The 14,611-nt window shown below is 41.7% G+C and overlaps 1 protein-coding gene across 4 annotated transcripts in view; it reads right to left on the reverse strand.

Moving 5' to 3' along the window:
* Positions 1 to 14,611, reverse strand: part of prkar2aa (protein kinase, cAMP-dependent, regulatory, type II, alpha A) — a 279,167-nt gene that overhangs the window by 101,398 nt on the left and 163,158 nt on the right. For all 4 annotated transcript variants that reach the window (XR_010966041.1, XR_010966042.1, XM_067998425.1 and 1 more), the window contains one exon: positions 8,998 to 9,050. Coding sequence is in view for 2 of the 4 variants with exons in the window: in XM_067998425.1 (XP_067854526.1) it covers positions 8,998 to 9,050 (53 nt within the window). In the remaining 2 variants the exon portion in view is untranslated. The remainder of the gene's footprint in view (positions 1 to 8,997; positions 9,051 to 14,611) is intronic.

Consider the following 14,611-nt stretch of genomic DNA (forward strand, 5'->3'; position numbering starts at 1 on the left):
CCGCCAACACTATTCTGTCACATCACCCTTCATACCCACTCACACCCCTTCCTCATCTTACCTCCACCGACTCACCTCGCCAGTACTCATCCTGCCACTAACACGCAACCCAATCCTCATACAATCTCATTGCTCCATCCCATACTCACCCTCTCGTGCATCTCCCTCACGGCCAGCCTCACTCAACCTGCCACCACCTGTGCTGCAGCCACAGGGCATGCATCACATATGTGCAGTAGGCAGCGTAAGGCAAACGTCTCGTCAGCATGAAGGGGGTGCACAAGGGTGTCTGAGGGTTTGTCATGGGTGTTACCCATATTGAATTTCAGAGCAACAAACAGCACACATTATATTGACACCACCACTGCCATGTCTCCGCGAATCCTGTCCGTTGTGTCCAATAATGCCCGCTCCTGGGTATCACTATGAGGACCCACCACTGATGCCACCCATCGTGTTACTGCAGAGTAGGTGCAGGTGTATTTGCAGGGCTCGTCCGCGCATACGACTGAGAGACATCGGCGGTGTAGCCGGCTGCACCCTGGAAGGATGCGGAGGAGAAGGTGTGGAGGGCAGTGGTGACTTTGCCAGCGACAGGTAAGCAGTTGGTGCTGGGGCCAGCCAGGAGCAGCTCGGCATGAAAGAGGCTGCAGATCTCCACGACTACATGTCGAGCGAATCTGCGCCTCCCTGTGCACTGCTGCTCGGAGAGGTCCGGGGAGCTGCGCCTCGGTCTGTGGACCCTGTGGCGAGGGTAGTGCCCTCTGCGACGCATCTCTCTCTGTGGTCGCCCTCCCTCCTGCTGTGCAGGTGGGCGTGCAACAACACCGTGTTGGGGGGATCCACGTCTCTGCGGCGGACGGCGTGGACTGCGAGGCTGCTGGTGCTGGTCATGCTCTTCGTCCTCCGAGGGTCTCCACACACCACCCAACTGGCAGGTGTTGGTCTGAGGGGTTGTGCAGGGTAGGTGTGTGGTTCCTCGGACTGGGGCTGCGGTTTCGTGTCGGTCTGTCCTCTGGCTTGGCGGGGGGTGGTGGAGGGCAGGGGTTGCCCTATGTGACGCGGTGGCCTCCTGCGTGGGTGAGGGCTCTCCCCCGTGGAGCGCACCTTGGCACCTGCCACAGGCTGCTGGCTGCAACACGCCTGGTTGGAGGGAGACTGTTTCCCCCAGTGTGGGAAACTCACTGCCTTGAACCTAAAATCCCACACTTCCTCTTTTGACAGCTGTTTCAGCTCATTAACTGACCACAACGAGCAAGGTAAGTACTCTCAAGTGGAACCCCGCTGGCTTTAATTGCCTGCGGGATTCCCACCAGCGGGGCTTGCGCGCGCAGCCCCGCACGTCAGTGCGGTACCCGGAAGTGGCCGGGATTTCGTCGCGATCCAGTCACGTGACCGGATATCGGGATTTTCGGGGCCACCCCGCTGGGAACCCGCCGGAAACACGATCCTAAAATCGAGCCCAAGGTGTCCGACAGGAGATCTTAAAAGGTATTGTAGATAGTTAAGAGAATGGAACAATAAATCCAGAATATTATTTGAGAGAGTAGGATAAAGAGATATGGATTCAAACTATTATAAGTTAAATTCAAGACTGATGTCTGAAAATTCTTCACACAAAGTGATCAATGCAGGGTATAGACTATTCTGTGATCTTGTGAACTGCCCTTTACAAACGTCTTTTTAAAAAACATCTAATTGAAGATGCTGAGTGAAATTAAGAATTTTCACGGCTTGCATGAATTAATAACTCACTCTTCCAGTTGAGTATGAAGCCTATTGCCATGGTAGAATAGCCTTATCTACCAATGATGTTCCATTGATTTTATCTCACTAGAGAGTACTGAAAAAGGATCACAGTGCTGTATCCATAACTGTCAATATCTGACAGCCAAATGGGGTGGGGAGAGACACCAAATTTTCTTCCTCCCACTAATTTGTTTCTCTTCTCAGTTTCCTCTCCCCTGTTGCATATAATCTTTGCCTGACAGGATGGACTGAGACCCAATTCCTGTTGTCCATCTATGCAACTCCATAGATAGCTGGTAGGAGGTGCATGCGACGAATCCAATACAACGTTACAATAGTGACTACACTTCATAAAGTACTTCATTGGCTGTAAAGCACTTTGGGACACCCTGAAGTTATGAAAGGTACTACATAGATGCAAGTCTCTCTTTCTTAGCTGTCAATCTCCATTTCCCCCCTCCCCAATTGAGATAAAGAGCTCACCAGGTGAGGAATCTCAGTTTTACAAACTTCTACTCCTTAATGGAATATTTGTGAATTGCCTTAGTGAGATTGTGGCTACTAATAAACTTAGTTATAATGGACTAAAGAAAATCTTTGCTTCATGTGGCAAGGCAAAGAATAGCATATAACTGCGTGGCAACACACATGTGCAAACCCACATCTGACTGCCCAATGAGCTTGTTTTCTTACCAAAGCAAGCTTGAAATATAGTTTTTTGTGCATTTCCTTCAGATTTTTGAGATGAACTCTTCCAATCACAACTGATACTTGACCCACTCAATGGGTTCACATCACCTCCAAACGCAAGCAATGTTTACAAAGTTCCTGTGAAAGGAACTATGTGCCAAATATTTACTGTATTTTATGCATTAAAGGACCGTGTGCCTTCAACTCAGTGCTATTGTGAAATAACTCTTCACTCCCTCAGAATATATTGATTCATTTGAAAATAATCCAAGCAAAACCCAAGTCCTCCTGGTTTATCAGCAACCAAAGGTGAAAACAGGTCCCTTTGAACAGGATTTGGAAAAGAACCCCTTTGCCTGATTTGGTTCCTATAGCATGCAGAGGGACGCATTAACTTGATCTAAAATCTAATTGAAACATACAAAATTGTTACAGGGTTCGACAGGGTAGATGCAAGGAGGATGTTTCCCCTGGCTGGAGAGTCTAGAACCAGTGATCACAGAATAAGGGGTAGGCCATTTAGGACTGAGATGAGGAGAAATTTCTTCACTCAGAGGATGGTGAATCTTTGGAATTTTCTACCTCAGAGGGCTGTGGAGGCTCAGTCATTGAGTACATTCAAAACAGAGATCGATAGATTTCTAGATATTGAAGGCATCAAGGGATATGGGGATGGTGCAGGAAAATGGCGTTGAGGCAGAAGATCAGCCATGATCTTGTTGAATGGTGGGGCAGGCTCGAGGGGCCGGATGGCCTACTCCTGCTCCTAATTTTTATGTTCTTAAAACTATATAATTGGAGGTCAGAACACTCACACAGAATCCAGTACAATATTAAACATACATTTAGAGGCATACCTTTCATTTCTCTGCAATAGTAAAATGTAATTGTTAAAAATGTGCTTTCAGCACAGATAGAATGCTGCCTTAATATTTTTCTACAAGCCTACACTTGGAACTATTTACCAACTGTGGTTTTCAACTCTGAACATATTTTTTCACTTCTGTATCACTTTCTGATTCTTGAGATTCATTCTGATACAGTTGAATATTTAAAAGAAAATCAAACCTCCTTCACTTATCAACCAAATTTCAAATATATAAGGAAGAGAGGCAATAGGCAATGTCAGTATAAAAAACCACAAGAATAACTTTCTATCTGCGTTGCTAGTAAATGGGAGTAAAGTTTCCCCCGTACATGCTATTGCGAAGAAAACACTGCAATGCATTACTGAAGCAATGCTGCAATTGTGATTGCAGTGGAAGCATTGCAGAGATTGCTGCATATAATAGAGGTATTTTCAGCTCCAATTAAAATGAATCGTAACACCATTCAAGATAGAATATGGAATATGTACATGCAACAGATTAAATAGCTCTTCATTAAAGTCTTGCCTTAGTGAATCAAGTTAAATATTGCAAAGTTTAAGTACTATCTTATTATCCCGTTGACCCACTGAGATTCAGTCAGAGAGGAACAGAAAGGAGATAGGGCAGCAGGACGAAAGACAGGGCGGCAGGACGAAAGACAGGGCGGCAGGACGAAAGACAGGGCGGCAGGACGAAAGACAGGGCGGCAGGACGAAAGACAGGGCGGCAGGACGAAAGACAGGGCGGCAGGACGAAAGACAGGGCGGCAGGACGAAAGACAGGGCGGCAGGACGAAAGACAGGGCGGCAGGACGAAAGACAGGGCGGCAGGACGAAAGACAGGGCGGCAGAAAGCAGAAAGAGAAAAAGAGAAAAAAGGAGAAAAAAAGAAAATAGAAGAAAACAAGAAATTTGGTCAGGGCATCAGATGACCTTCCTGCTCTGATTCGATTAGTGCCATGGGATATTTTACGTCCATCTGAAGAGACAAGCTGGGCCTCGGTTTAATGTCCCATCCGAAATACAGCACCCTCTGGCAATGTAGCACTCCATCAGTATTACATTGAAATGTCAGCCAAGGTTATATGCTCAAGTCAAGAAGTGGTGCTTGAATCATAACTTTTCTACTAAAGGTTCTTTTACAGTGGTACTTCAGTTGCGTGAGAGTAATGGCTAATCCATGCCTGTGCTCTGCTCTCCCCTCTATATTATCCTTTGTTTCTGCTTTCCTGTAGGCCTGTTGGAGCCTGATTTGGAAAATGAAGATCAAACCTTCTGCAAATGCACAGAACAGTAGCTCCATATTATCAACATCAGTTTCTGGAAGGCCTACAGGAAAACAGAGACGTTTTCTCAATTTAAAAAAAATCTCCGTTCAAAAAAAATTAGAGGACAAGCTCGGACATTGTCTTTCTGATAGCAAAGTGCATAATGTGCCCTATGATGGTGCAATTTTATGCCACAATGCAAGCAAGATGGTATGCGTTTAGTGGTCCAAATGGGAGGATCTAGTTCTAGCTGCTGATCAGGAAATCCATGAAAAAAAATTGGTCTCCACTGCCATCAACCACGTGGAAAGTGGTAAATTTATATTTGTCAATGATACTGAACGTACGAGACCCATACACCAGTTGTCAACAGCACTAGAATAGTTAAAACTTCAGTGCAAATTTGTACCAAGACTGCTTATTTCAAACAAGTGTTATAGATTTTGTTAATAAATGGAGATTAAGAATATACTCTCTTATATTAGGTCATACAGTCAGTAGAATGCTGTTATTTCACTTTTGAGAGATTGGTTTGGATGTAGACAGATGGAATAAAAGCCACCTTTCTTCGACAGCCATAAGGTTCCTAAGTGAAATGGAGTTCAGGCCAGTTTCAATTTTGTTTCCTGGTGGATGCATTGCCTCAGCACATTGCTACTCATAACATGGCACTAAACTGGCAGTCTCATTCAAAGCACACAAGGTGATATGCACTGCGATAGTCTGTGTTCCTTTTACCTTTAATTGAATATTGAGGACACAGAATTCTATGAGGCCCGGTCACTGAGCACTCCAGCCTATTGTGCAGAACTTTGTTACTATACCACCAAGTTTTGTGTAGTTTGCAATAAAGCATACCAAACCTTGACTTATACGAGTTCACAAAAATACTTGTCGAAAACAAGAGAGAATTCTAGGGGAAACCATTTTTCTAAGAACTGGTGGACTCTACCCCCCAATTGCCTCACCATCATTCTTGTAGATATCAGCTGGTTTCCAATGCTTCCGGGTATATGTTACTCAGATCTGGCTCCTCATCTACAGCCAACATTTTGAGTGCCTTCAAAATAATCTCGGATGATCTAGTGAGATGGACAAAACTTTCTATTTCTTTGCTGGGCAGTGTCAATATTTTGAAAAGGACTTCCACAACTGCTTTTGAAATCCACTAATCGGAGATTAATTCTAAATCATGTCTTATTAACCAATTTATATTGAATGGTGGTCAAATTCCATTGAGGCATCTGACTAGAAGTATTTTTGACCTGACTACAGAAGCCACTCCAGAGGAAGGCAATACATTATGGAATGTGGAGGAGAGTTAAGAAGGCTGATTTCCAATTAGTTATCTGTAAGGTGCTGAGAACAGGACCCTGATGAAAAAGCAATGGCATGAGTAATGGTAACACTAGATATTGACAGGATCTATTCTACTGGTCCCTGACCTCCTAGCTGATACCGAAAATTCTCTGTGCACAACTTGTACTCAAAAGCAGCAGCTCGACAGCTGTAGGGACTGGCACAGGAGACATCAAAATGGCAACACATTGAACTGAAGCCATATCAAATTAGCATGGGCACAAGTGATCAGGTGATAGTATTCCAAAGAAGAAGGACAACTGCATTGCAGCCTTCAAAATTACAGCTTACTGCTATGGTGACAGACCAGCCAATTTAGAATCCTGCACCAGACATACCATACTCAGGCCAAACTTCATAGACGGTGTGCTGAAGAGCTCCAGATGGGAAGGTTGGCACTCACTCCACATCTGAACCATGCCAATTATCCAGTGGTACTGTGGCCAGATACAGAAGAGGATTAAAGACATACTTGAGCTTGTTATTCAACTGATCACAATGTGTTTGCTTGGCATCCCAATGAAGGTGCCAGTCAACTTACTAATAGGGTAAGTTGTTGGACCTTAGTTTACATGCAGCCTATTAATTAATTGCAATGGTGTCAGGTAGCAGTGCCCATTAGAGCCCTACAGATCAGAAAACGGGACTGTGGAGAGAATTAAGCATTCTTTTCAACAGCAGCGTTAAGAATTTCAGGATGTATGGTTCCCACTTCTGTAATGCATGCAAGCAGGAACCTGACTGAAGCAGAAGTTCTTCCTTTTAGTGGAATGATCAATGGTATAAGGTGAATTCCAGTCAGAATTCAGATAGAGAGTGGTATTATATTGGTACCTTTTCAGCTTGGACACAATATACAGGTTAATTTATTTTTAAGTATTTACTGCACTGATTGCAACCATTATATGGAAAAATATGAATACCTTAAAAAGATTCACTACTGTAGACTGAGAAATTAAATTATGTAGTGACATTGTGATTCTATCCTGAAGCTAAAATAAAAGCCAGAAATGCATGAGTTCAGATGATTGGCCTCTACCCGAAAGGTTAGCAGGTTGACTGATCTGCTATGTATTTCTAACATTTTCTGTTTTTATTTCAGATTTCCATTTATTTTTAAATTTTGTGCCTAAAGCTTTCAGATTTAAACCCACTTCTATTCTGAATGTACACTTTGCCCTCACTGCAAAGTTCAGGTAGATAATGTGATCTCAGTGATATTTATCACTGGTCTCCTTTATTGTGGACTAAATAGTTGGCAAGTTCCATTTTATATTGAAATATATTTGATGGCAATCATTTCATTGCACAATCCCCCTCTCTCTTCCCCTCCAGTAAAGCACCTTTTGTTATGTTAAAGGCACTAAGAAGTATAAGCTGTATTAGAATGCCCAAGCTGCTAGCATAGCTGTACAGTAAACTAGAAGCAGTACTTAAAGGCTTAAGGTTTCTGATTTTTTTTAAATGAGTGAGCACGCCAGGGGAAAAATGTGATTCAAAATCCCATAGATGTCTTAGGTTATCAGACCAAACTTTTGTTAAACTAGTCTAAACTTTAACCTCCTAATGAGATTTTATGTTTTGTATTTTTCTGCGCTTCATGCTGGTTGGACTGGCACTGAAGTCAGAAGTGTCTCTACAAAAGACTTCTTGCCAGTCCTTATGAGTTCCGGGATGAGACTGTAAACAACCCTTTAAATTTAAGTTTATCTGACAATAATCCAAACAGCTCAGTGCTGACCTGACTGTGCAGCAGCACATACATCTTTTGTGTCCAACTCTTCGTAGAAAATCAATTTCACAAGAAGAAGGCAGAAGCTTTCAAAGAAGAGACGGAGAAATAGAGCTGCACAATCATTGCAGGAAGTCTACCCTGCAGAACAGCTAATTGGCATTGGCTCACCAGTGTTTCTACTAATCAATTACATTCCCAATCCCCTTATCCCTAAAGCAACAATAATGATTTAGACTAAGACAATGGGTGGGAGCTAACTGGAAACATTAATCTCTAATGCCCAATTAACATTCAATCAATACTTTAATGAACAAAACACATCCAGAACACACACAAGGTCTCAGATGACACTTTTCCAATACAGATACACGCTTTAGCACTAAATAGAAAATATGAAAGTAAAACAGAAAATACAAAAGTAAAATGAAAGCCCTGCTAGATATTTTCCTGCCAATTCTTGAATTTTTTTTAAAACAAGTTCTTGCACTTTTAGGCTTCCAAAAGCACAATTAAACGATCCATTTAGAAATCTCAAATAGGTCAATAGCTCAATTTCTATAATAAAACCTATATTGTACTTGTAAAAAAAATCATAAACAATCTTACATTAATTAATAGTTTCAAGGTTGCTTCAGTACTGTAACTGCCCGACTCCCCTCCATCAAAAAAAATCAATCACATCAGCCGTACTTAAAGAATAGCTTGACTAGAGTTGTTAATTAACAATCTGCATGCAATTGTTCTGGCTCACTGACAATTACACGCCAGCAATTTTGGTATTTCTGCCAGGACATTTTGAACCTAAGCGTTTGTCAAAATTATGAACACAAAGAATCTTCCTTATCTTAATCGCAACAGTGCTGCATCAGTTTCCTAATCATCAGTGTTTTTAAAAGCAGCAATCCTCTACAGTTTCTGAAGCAGCAAATCAAGATTACATGCAAAGTCACAAGTCTCTGAAAATATTTTTTGGCTGCTAAAAACCGATTCTTGCTTTATTTTTTTTTAAATGGGGGTGTTTGAGCAAGCTTGCTCCTCTTTCATATTTCTTAATTCTTTCTTCATCTACCTGATCCACAGCCTGCAGGCAAGAGAATGAGGACATGGCCGACATCCAGACCACCCCAGTAGCTAGAAGTCAGAAGGCACCAGGGACTGCCCGAGCATGATTCTTCCCTTTGATTTTCACTCCCTATTCTGCAAATGCCACAGTGCAGATTAGGAACAGAGTGGAACAAAAATTGTAATAACGAGGTTAACGTTATTGTGGTTCACAGATTCCATATTTATGAACTGAGGTGTCCCAACTTCCCAACTGAAGATCTTACCCTGGGTTCTGTATCTTCCTCCTCATCATCTGGGTTGAATGCTTCTGCACAAACTGTTAGGGAATGAAAAACAAAATAGGAATCAACAAAAACATAACTTGCAAGCATACACTTCAATTGCAACGGACCCAGGGTTAAAAAAAATCATTAAACTACAATAATAGAGGCAAAATAAATACAAGGGGAAAAAAGTGCAAAATACAAACAAGGCTTCTTCGGTTAATAGTAACAGCACCTAACGTTAAGGTTTATTTCCTTTGTTCAGCTACTCTCGTCCACCCCCTTCCTTCATTTTTACAACAGTGAGGGTTATCATTTAAAACCACCATTAATGGGTCATGCAAATAAATTTCAGAGCTGGTCAAGACCAATGAAAAATTTATTTTAAGTTCCATATGAAGGTAGCAGCAAAAAGGAAAAAAATCTCACAAATATCACTTTCAGTATTTTTGATGTCAAGGATTCAATGTTTTGGGAGTGATTGAGTTACAGCGGGTGATGTAACTTTCAACTTTTAGGGCTGGGGGCTCAAACCTAACCCAGACTGGTAGGATGAAAAATTCCTCTTTATGGGGTTCTAAAATGAAATGAGTTTGTTGACAGTCTCTGTCCAGTTTCCAGTGGACTTGAAACCAAAAACACATTGCCCCATAAGTTCAGCACAAATTCCTCTCAGTTGACAGTCTCACTCAAAGTCGCAAAGATGGATGATGCGGGAATCTGAATAGTGGCCAGGAAAATGCATGTTGTGGGGGGGGAGAGCATGGGGAGATGTTCCATTCCCAAGAAGAATTAAATTAGCCAATTTATTTAAAGTACATATGTTATCACTAAGAGTAGGGCATACTGCTGTCTCATTTACAATGGGATTGGCTACCTGCCCATGGCATGTGGAGCATATCTTCATTCCCAGATGACTAATTCATTGGAGTGCTGCTAGATTATCAACCATAGATTTGCACTTTCCCATTCTGCAGAAAATTAAATAATGAAAATTAGCCATTGTCAATCTTAAGATGTCACTTTGGTTAAATAATATTCCCTACTCCATTGCTTGTAAGACCTCGATTTGAACTATAACCCCATTTCTCTAGCAGCAAAGGCTCCTGCGACAACGTAACATAAAAAATATAAACACAAGAGCTTGCGGCAAAGAGACCGCATGCACATGGGAGAGAGATCGCTGGAGAACGCGCAAGTGAGAGCGAGCGCACACAGATAACGCTCGCAGATGAGAGAGAGAAAATGAAGAGAGTGTTAAACCAAGCGCAAGCTCACAACTGCTTGCAGCATCAAGGTGCCAAAATACTTAGTGAAAGCACGTAAGTTGTTACAACGGCTGGCTTGCAAATAACAGGAGAAAACTTTATGCTGGTCTATAAGCAGCCACAGCACGAGTAGAATAACTTTTATTCTTCACAATTGATTACTGTTAGGATAGGGAATAATAGAAGATAATTTCTATTATGCAAAGAGCTGATCTCTGCTTACGAACATACAAACAAACGCACATACGAATCAAGAGCAGGAGTAGTCCATTCGGCCCCTCGAGCCTGCTCTGCCATTTGATAAAACTATGACTGATTTGATTGCGACCTCAACCCTACTTTCCCATCTACCGACTGGAACCTTTGACTCAGTGGTTAATCAGGAATCCATCTAACTCAGCCTTAAAAATATTCATTGACCCTGCTTTCACCGCTTTCTGGGGAAGGGAGTTCCACAGACTCACGACCCTCTGAGAAAAAATTTCTCCTCATCTCCGTCTGAAATGGGAGACCCCTTATTTTTAAACTATGGCCCCCTAGTTCTAGTCTCTCCCACAAGGGGAAACATCCTCTCAGCATCTACCCCTTCTTGTCCCCTCAGGATCTTATATGTTTCAATAAGATCACCTCTCATTCTTCTGAACTCCAGTGTATACAAGCACAACTTGTCCAACCTTTCCTCATAAGATAACCCCCTCTTCCCAAGAATCAGTGAGTGAACCTTCTCTGAACCGCCTCCAAAGCAATGATGTCCTTTCTTAAATAAGGAGACCAAAACTGCACGCAGTATTCTAGATGTATTCACCAATGCCCTGTACAACTGTAGCAAAACATCTCTACTTTTATATTCCATTCCCCTTGCAATAAATGACATTCCATTTGCCTTCCTAATCACTTGCTGTACCGGCATACTAACTTATTGTGATTCATGTACTAGGACACCCAGATCCCTCTGTACCTCAGAGTTCTGCAATCTCTCTCTATTTAAATAATATACTGCTTTTCTATTCCTCCTGCAAAAGTGGACAAGTTCACATTTTCCTACATTATAGTCCATCTGCTAAATTTTTGCCCACTTAACCTATCTATATCCCTTTGCAGTCTCCTTTTGTCCTCTTCACAATTTACTTTCCTACCTACCTATGTGTCATCAGCATACATTCGGTCCCTTCATCCAAGTCATTGATACAGATTGTAAATAGTTGAGGCCCATGCACTAATCCCTGTGGCACTCCACTCTTTACATCTTGCCAATCTGAAAATGACCCATTTATGCCTATTCTCGGTTTCCTGTTAGCTAACCAATCCTTTATCCATGCTAATATGTTACCTCCTACACCATGAGCTCTTATTTTGTGTAGTAGCCTTTGATGAGGCACCTTGTCAAATGCCTTCTGGAAATCCAAGTACACCACATCCACAGGACCCCCTTTATCCACGTTGCTTGTTACTTCCTCAAAGAACTCTAATAAATTAGTCAAACACGATTTCCCTTTCACAAAGCCGTGTTGACTCTGCCTGATTGCACTGAGATTTTCCAAGTGCCCTACTATTACCTCCTTAATAACAGATTCCAGCATTTTCCCTATGACAGATGTTAAGCTAACTGGCCTGTTGTTTCCTGCTTTCTGTCTCCCTCCTTTCTTGAATGGAGGAGTTACATTTTCCAATCTGATGGGACCCTTCCAGAATCTAGGGAATTTTGGAAAATTAATACCAATGCATCTACAATCTCTGCAGCCACTTCTTTTAAGACCCTAGGATGAAGTTCGTCATGGCCTGGGGACTTGTCAGCTTTTAGTTCTAATATTTTTTTCAAAACTCTTTCCCTGGTGATTGTAAATGTTTTAAGTTCCTCCCTCCCTTTCACCTCTTGATTCATAATTATTTCTGGCATGTTACTTGTATCCTCTACAGTGAAGACGGATGCAAAATATCTGTTCAGTTCATCCACCATTTCCTTATTCTCCATCATTAATTCCCCAGACTCATTCTCTAGAGGACCAATGCTCACTTTACTTACTCTTTTCCTTTTTTAAATACCTGTAGAAACTCTTACTATCTGTTTTTATATTTCTAGCTAGCTTTCTCTCGTACTCTAATTTCTCCTTCCTTATTATTATTTTAGTCATTCTTCGCTGTTTTTTATATTCTGACCAATATTCTGACCTGCCACTAATCTTCACAGAATTGTATGCTTTTTCTTTCAATTTGATACTATCTTTAACCTCCTTAGTTAGCCACGGATATTATGTCCTTCCCCTAGAGTCTTTCTTTCTCACTAGAATGTATCTTTGCTGAGTGTTATGAAATATCTCATTAAATGTCTGCCACTGCATCCCGACTGGCATATCCCCTCATCTAAGTTCCCAGTTCACTTTAGCCAGCTCTGTCTTCATGCCCTCATAAATGCCCTTATTTAAGTTTAAAGCACTCGTCTTAGGCTTACTCTTCTCTCCCTCAAACTGAATGCGAAATTCAATCATATTGTGATCACTGCTACCTAGAGGCTCCTTTACAATGAGGCCATTAATTAATCCTGTCTCATTACACATTACCAGATCTACAATAGCCTGCTCTCTGGTTGGCTCTAGAACGTGCTGCTCTAAGAAACTGTCCCGAAAGCACTCGATGAACTCATCTTCCATGCTACCTTTGCTAATCAGATTCTTCCAATCTATATGCAGATTAAAATCACCCATGATTATCACTGTTCCTTTCTCACAAGCCCCCATTATTTCTTCCTGTATACCCTGTCCTACAGTGTGGTTACTGTTAGGGGACCTATAAACTACTCCCACAAGTGACTTCTTGCCTTTACTATTTCTTATCTCTACCCAAACTGATTCTACATCTTGGTCTTTAGAACTAAGGTCATTTCTCTCTATTATACTCAAGTCATCCATTATTAACAGTGCTACCCTCCACCTTTTTCTAGCTTCCTGTCCTTCCGAAATGTCAAGTACCCTTGAATATTCAGGTTCTAGCCTTTGTCATCTTATAGCCATGTCTCTGAAATGGCTACAAGATCGTACATATTTATTTCTATTTGAGCTGTCAATTCATCCATTTTGTTACGAATGCTACGCGCACTCAGATACAAAGCCTTTAGTTCTGTATTTTTACTATTTTTGCAACCTCTGGTCTTATCTGCTGGCGCACTCTTAAGTTTGCATGCTCTATCCCTTCCTGCCACTCTCTGATTATCATTTCCCATATTGCTACCTTGCTCTCTTGCCTTGTCTTCTTTCTTTAATTTATCACATCTTCCCTTATTTGATCCCTCGCCCCCATTATTTAGTTTAAAGCCTTCTCTACTGCCCTAGTAATACGATTCGCCAGAACACTGGCCCCAGCACGGTTCAGATGAAGGCCGTCCCAATGGTACAGCTTAATGAGGTGCTTAATTCAGATTTTGTTCCCACAGAAAACAGTTGTTTGTTTTTCTGAGTTCTCCTACTTCTTTCCAGGTTAAAGCTAAAGCACTGTGTGGTAAATAAAGCAATACCTTTAACTGGAGGAAACACGAGGTGGCAGATAAATCTTCATTGTCATCATAGCCTTTAGTAAACTTTGGTAAAACTTTAGTAAAAACGGCAGGTACTAAGTGTCTTACCCCAAGCAAAAACAAGATATGGTGGGCCTGCCAGAAACTGTGCAGTTCACTAAACCTCATACTGAAACTGAGCTAACAAATGGTTTTGAAAGAAAATTAGAATCATATAGGGACATCAGCTGGTTCAGAATCAAATTTAAAATCTAAGCAGCAATTACACGATGAACAAATGCCTCAACCTTTTAGGTACTTTTCTTGAATCTGGATAGTGTACAGCGACGGACATTCACTTTATGCCAAGTAATAAGCCTACACAGCTGCTATATACCGAGATAATTGGAATGTCACATCATAGCAGATTACAGCTGTGTTCTCATCGCCAGAATAACATCTTCGATTTGTCAACGTGTGAAGCTTCAAGTTTGAGGCTTTTCTAGGTACCAACAGTAATTCCAACAGGCAAGTTACAAACCTCTGGTCAAGCTAGTTATCTGAAAAGCCATGCTATCAACTAAGAGTGGTACCGGTTGCTCCACCAATCTGGTCTGCCAGCTGTAATATGATAGGGTTAATTGATGCTTAAGACTAGAATGTCAGAGAAGCAGGATTTTCTTGGCCAGTGGTCACTGTGGTTTCTTCCGCCTGAATCTTGTAAATTGCTATGGTTATCAGAAAACTGAAAGAAAGTAGAGAGGAACCTCTTGTAGCAGAAAATCAACAGGTTATCTCAAGGCACAGACTAGCTGATTCAACTCCTGTTCCAGAACCTAAGTAACTAATTGTTTATGTA

The sequence above is a fragment of the Heptranchias perlo genome, chromosome 17, assembly GCF_035084215.1.
Source record: "Heptranchias perlo isolate sHepPer1 chromosome 17, sHepPer1.hap1, whole genome shotgun sequence".
Classification (NCBI taxonomy): domain Eukaryota; kingdom Metazoa; phylum Chordata; class Chondrichthyes; order Hexanchiformes; family Hexanchidae; genus Heptranchias; species Heptranchias perlo.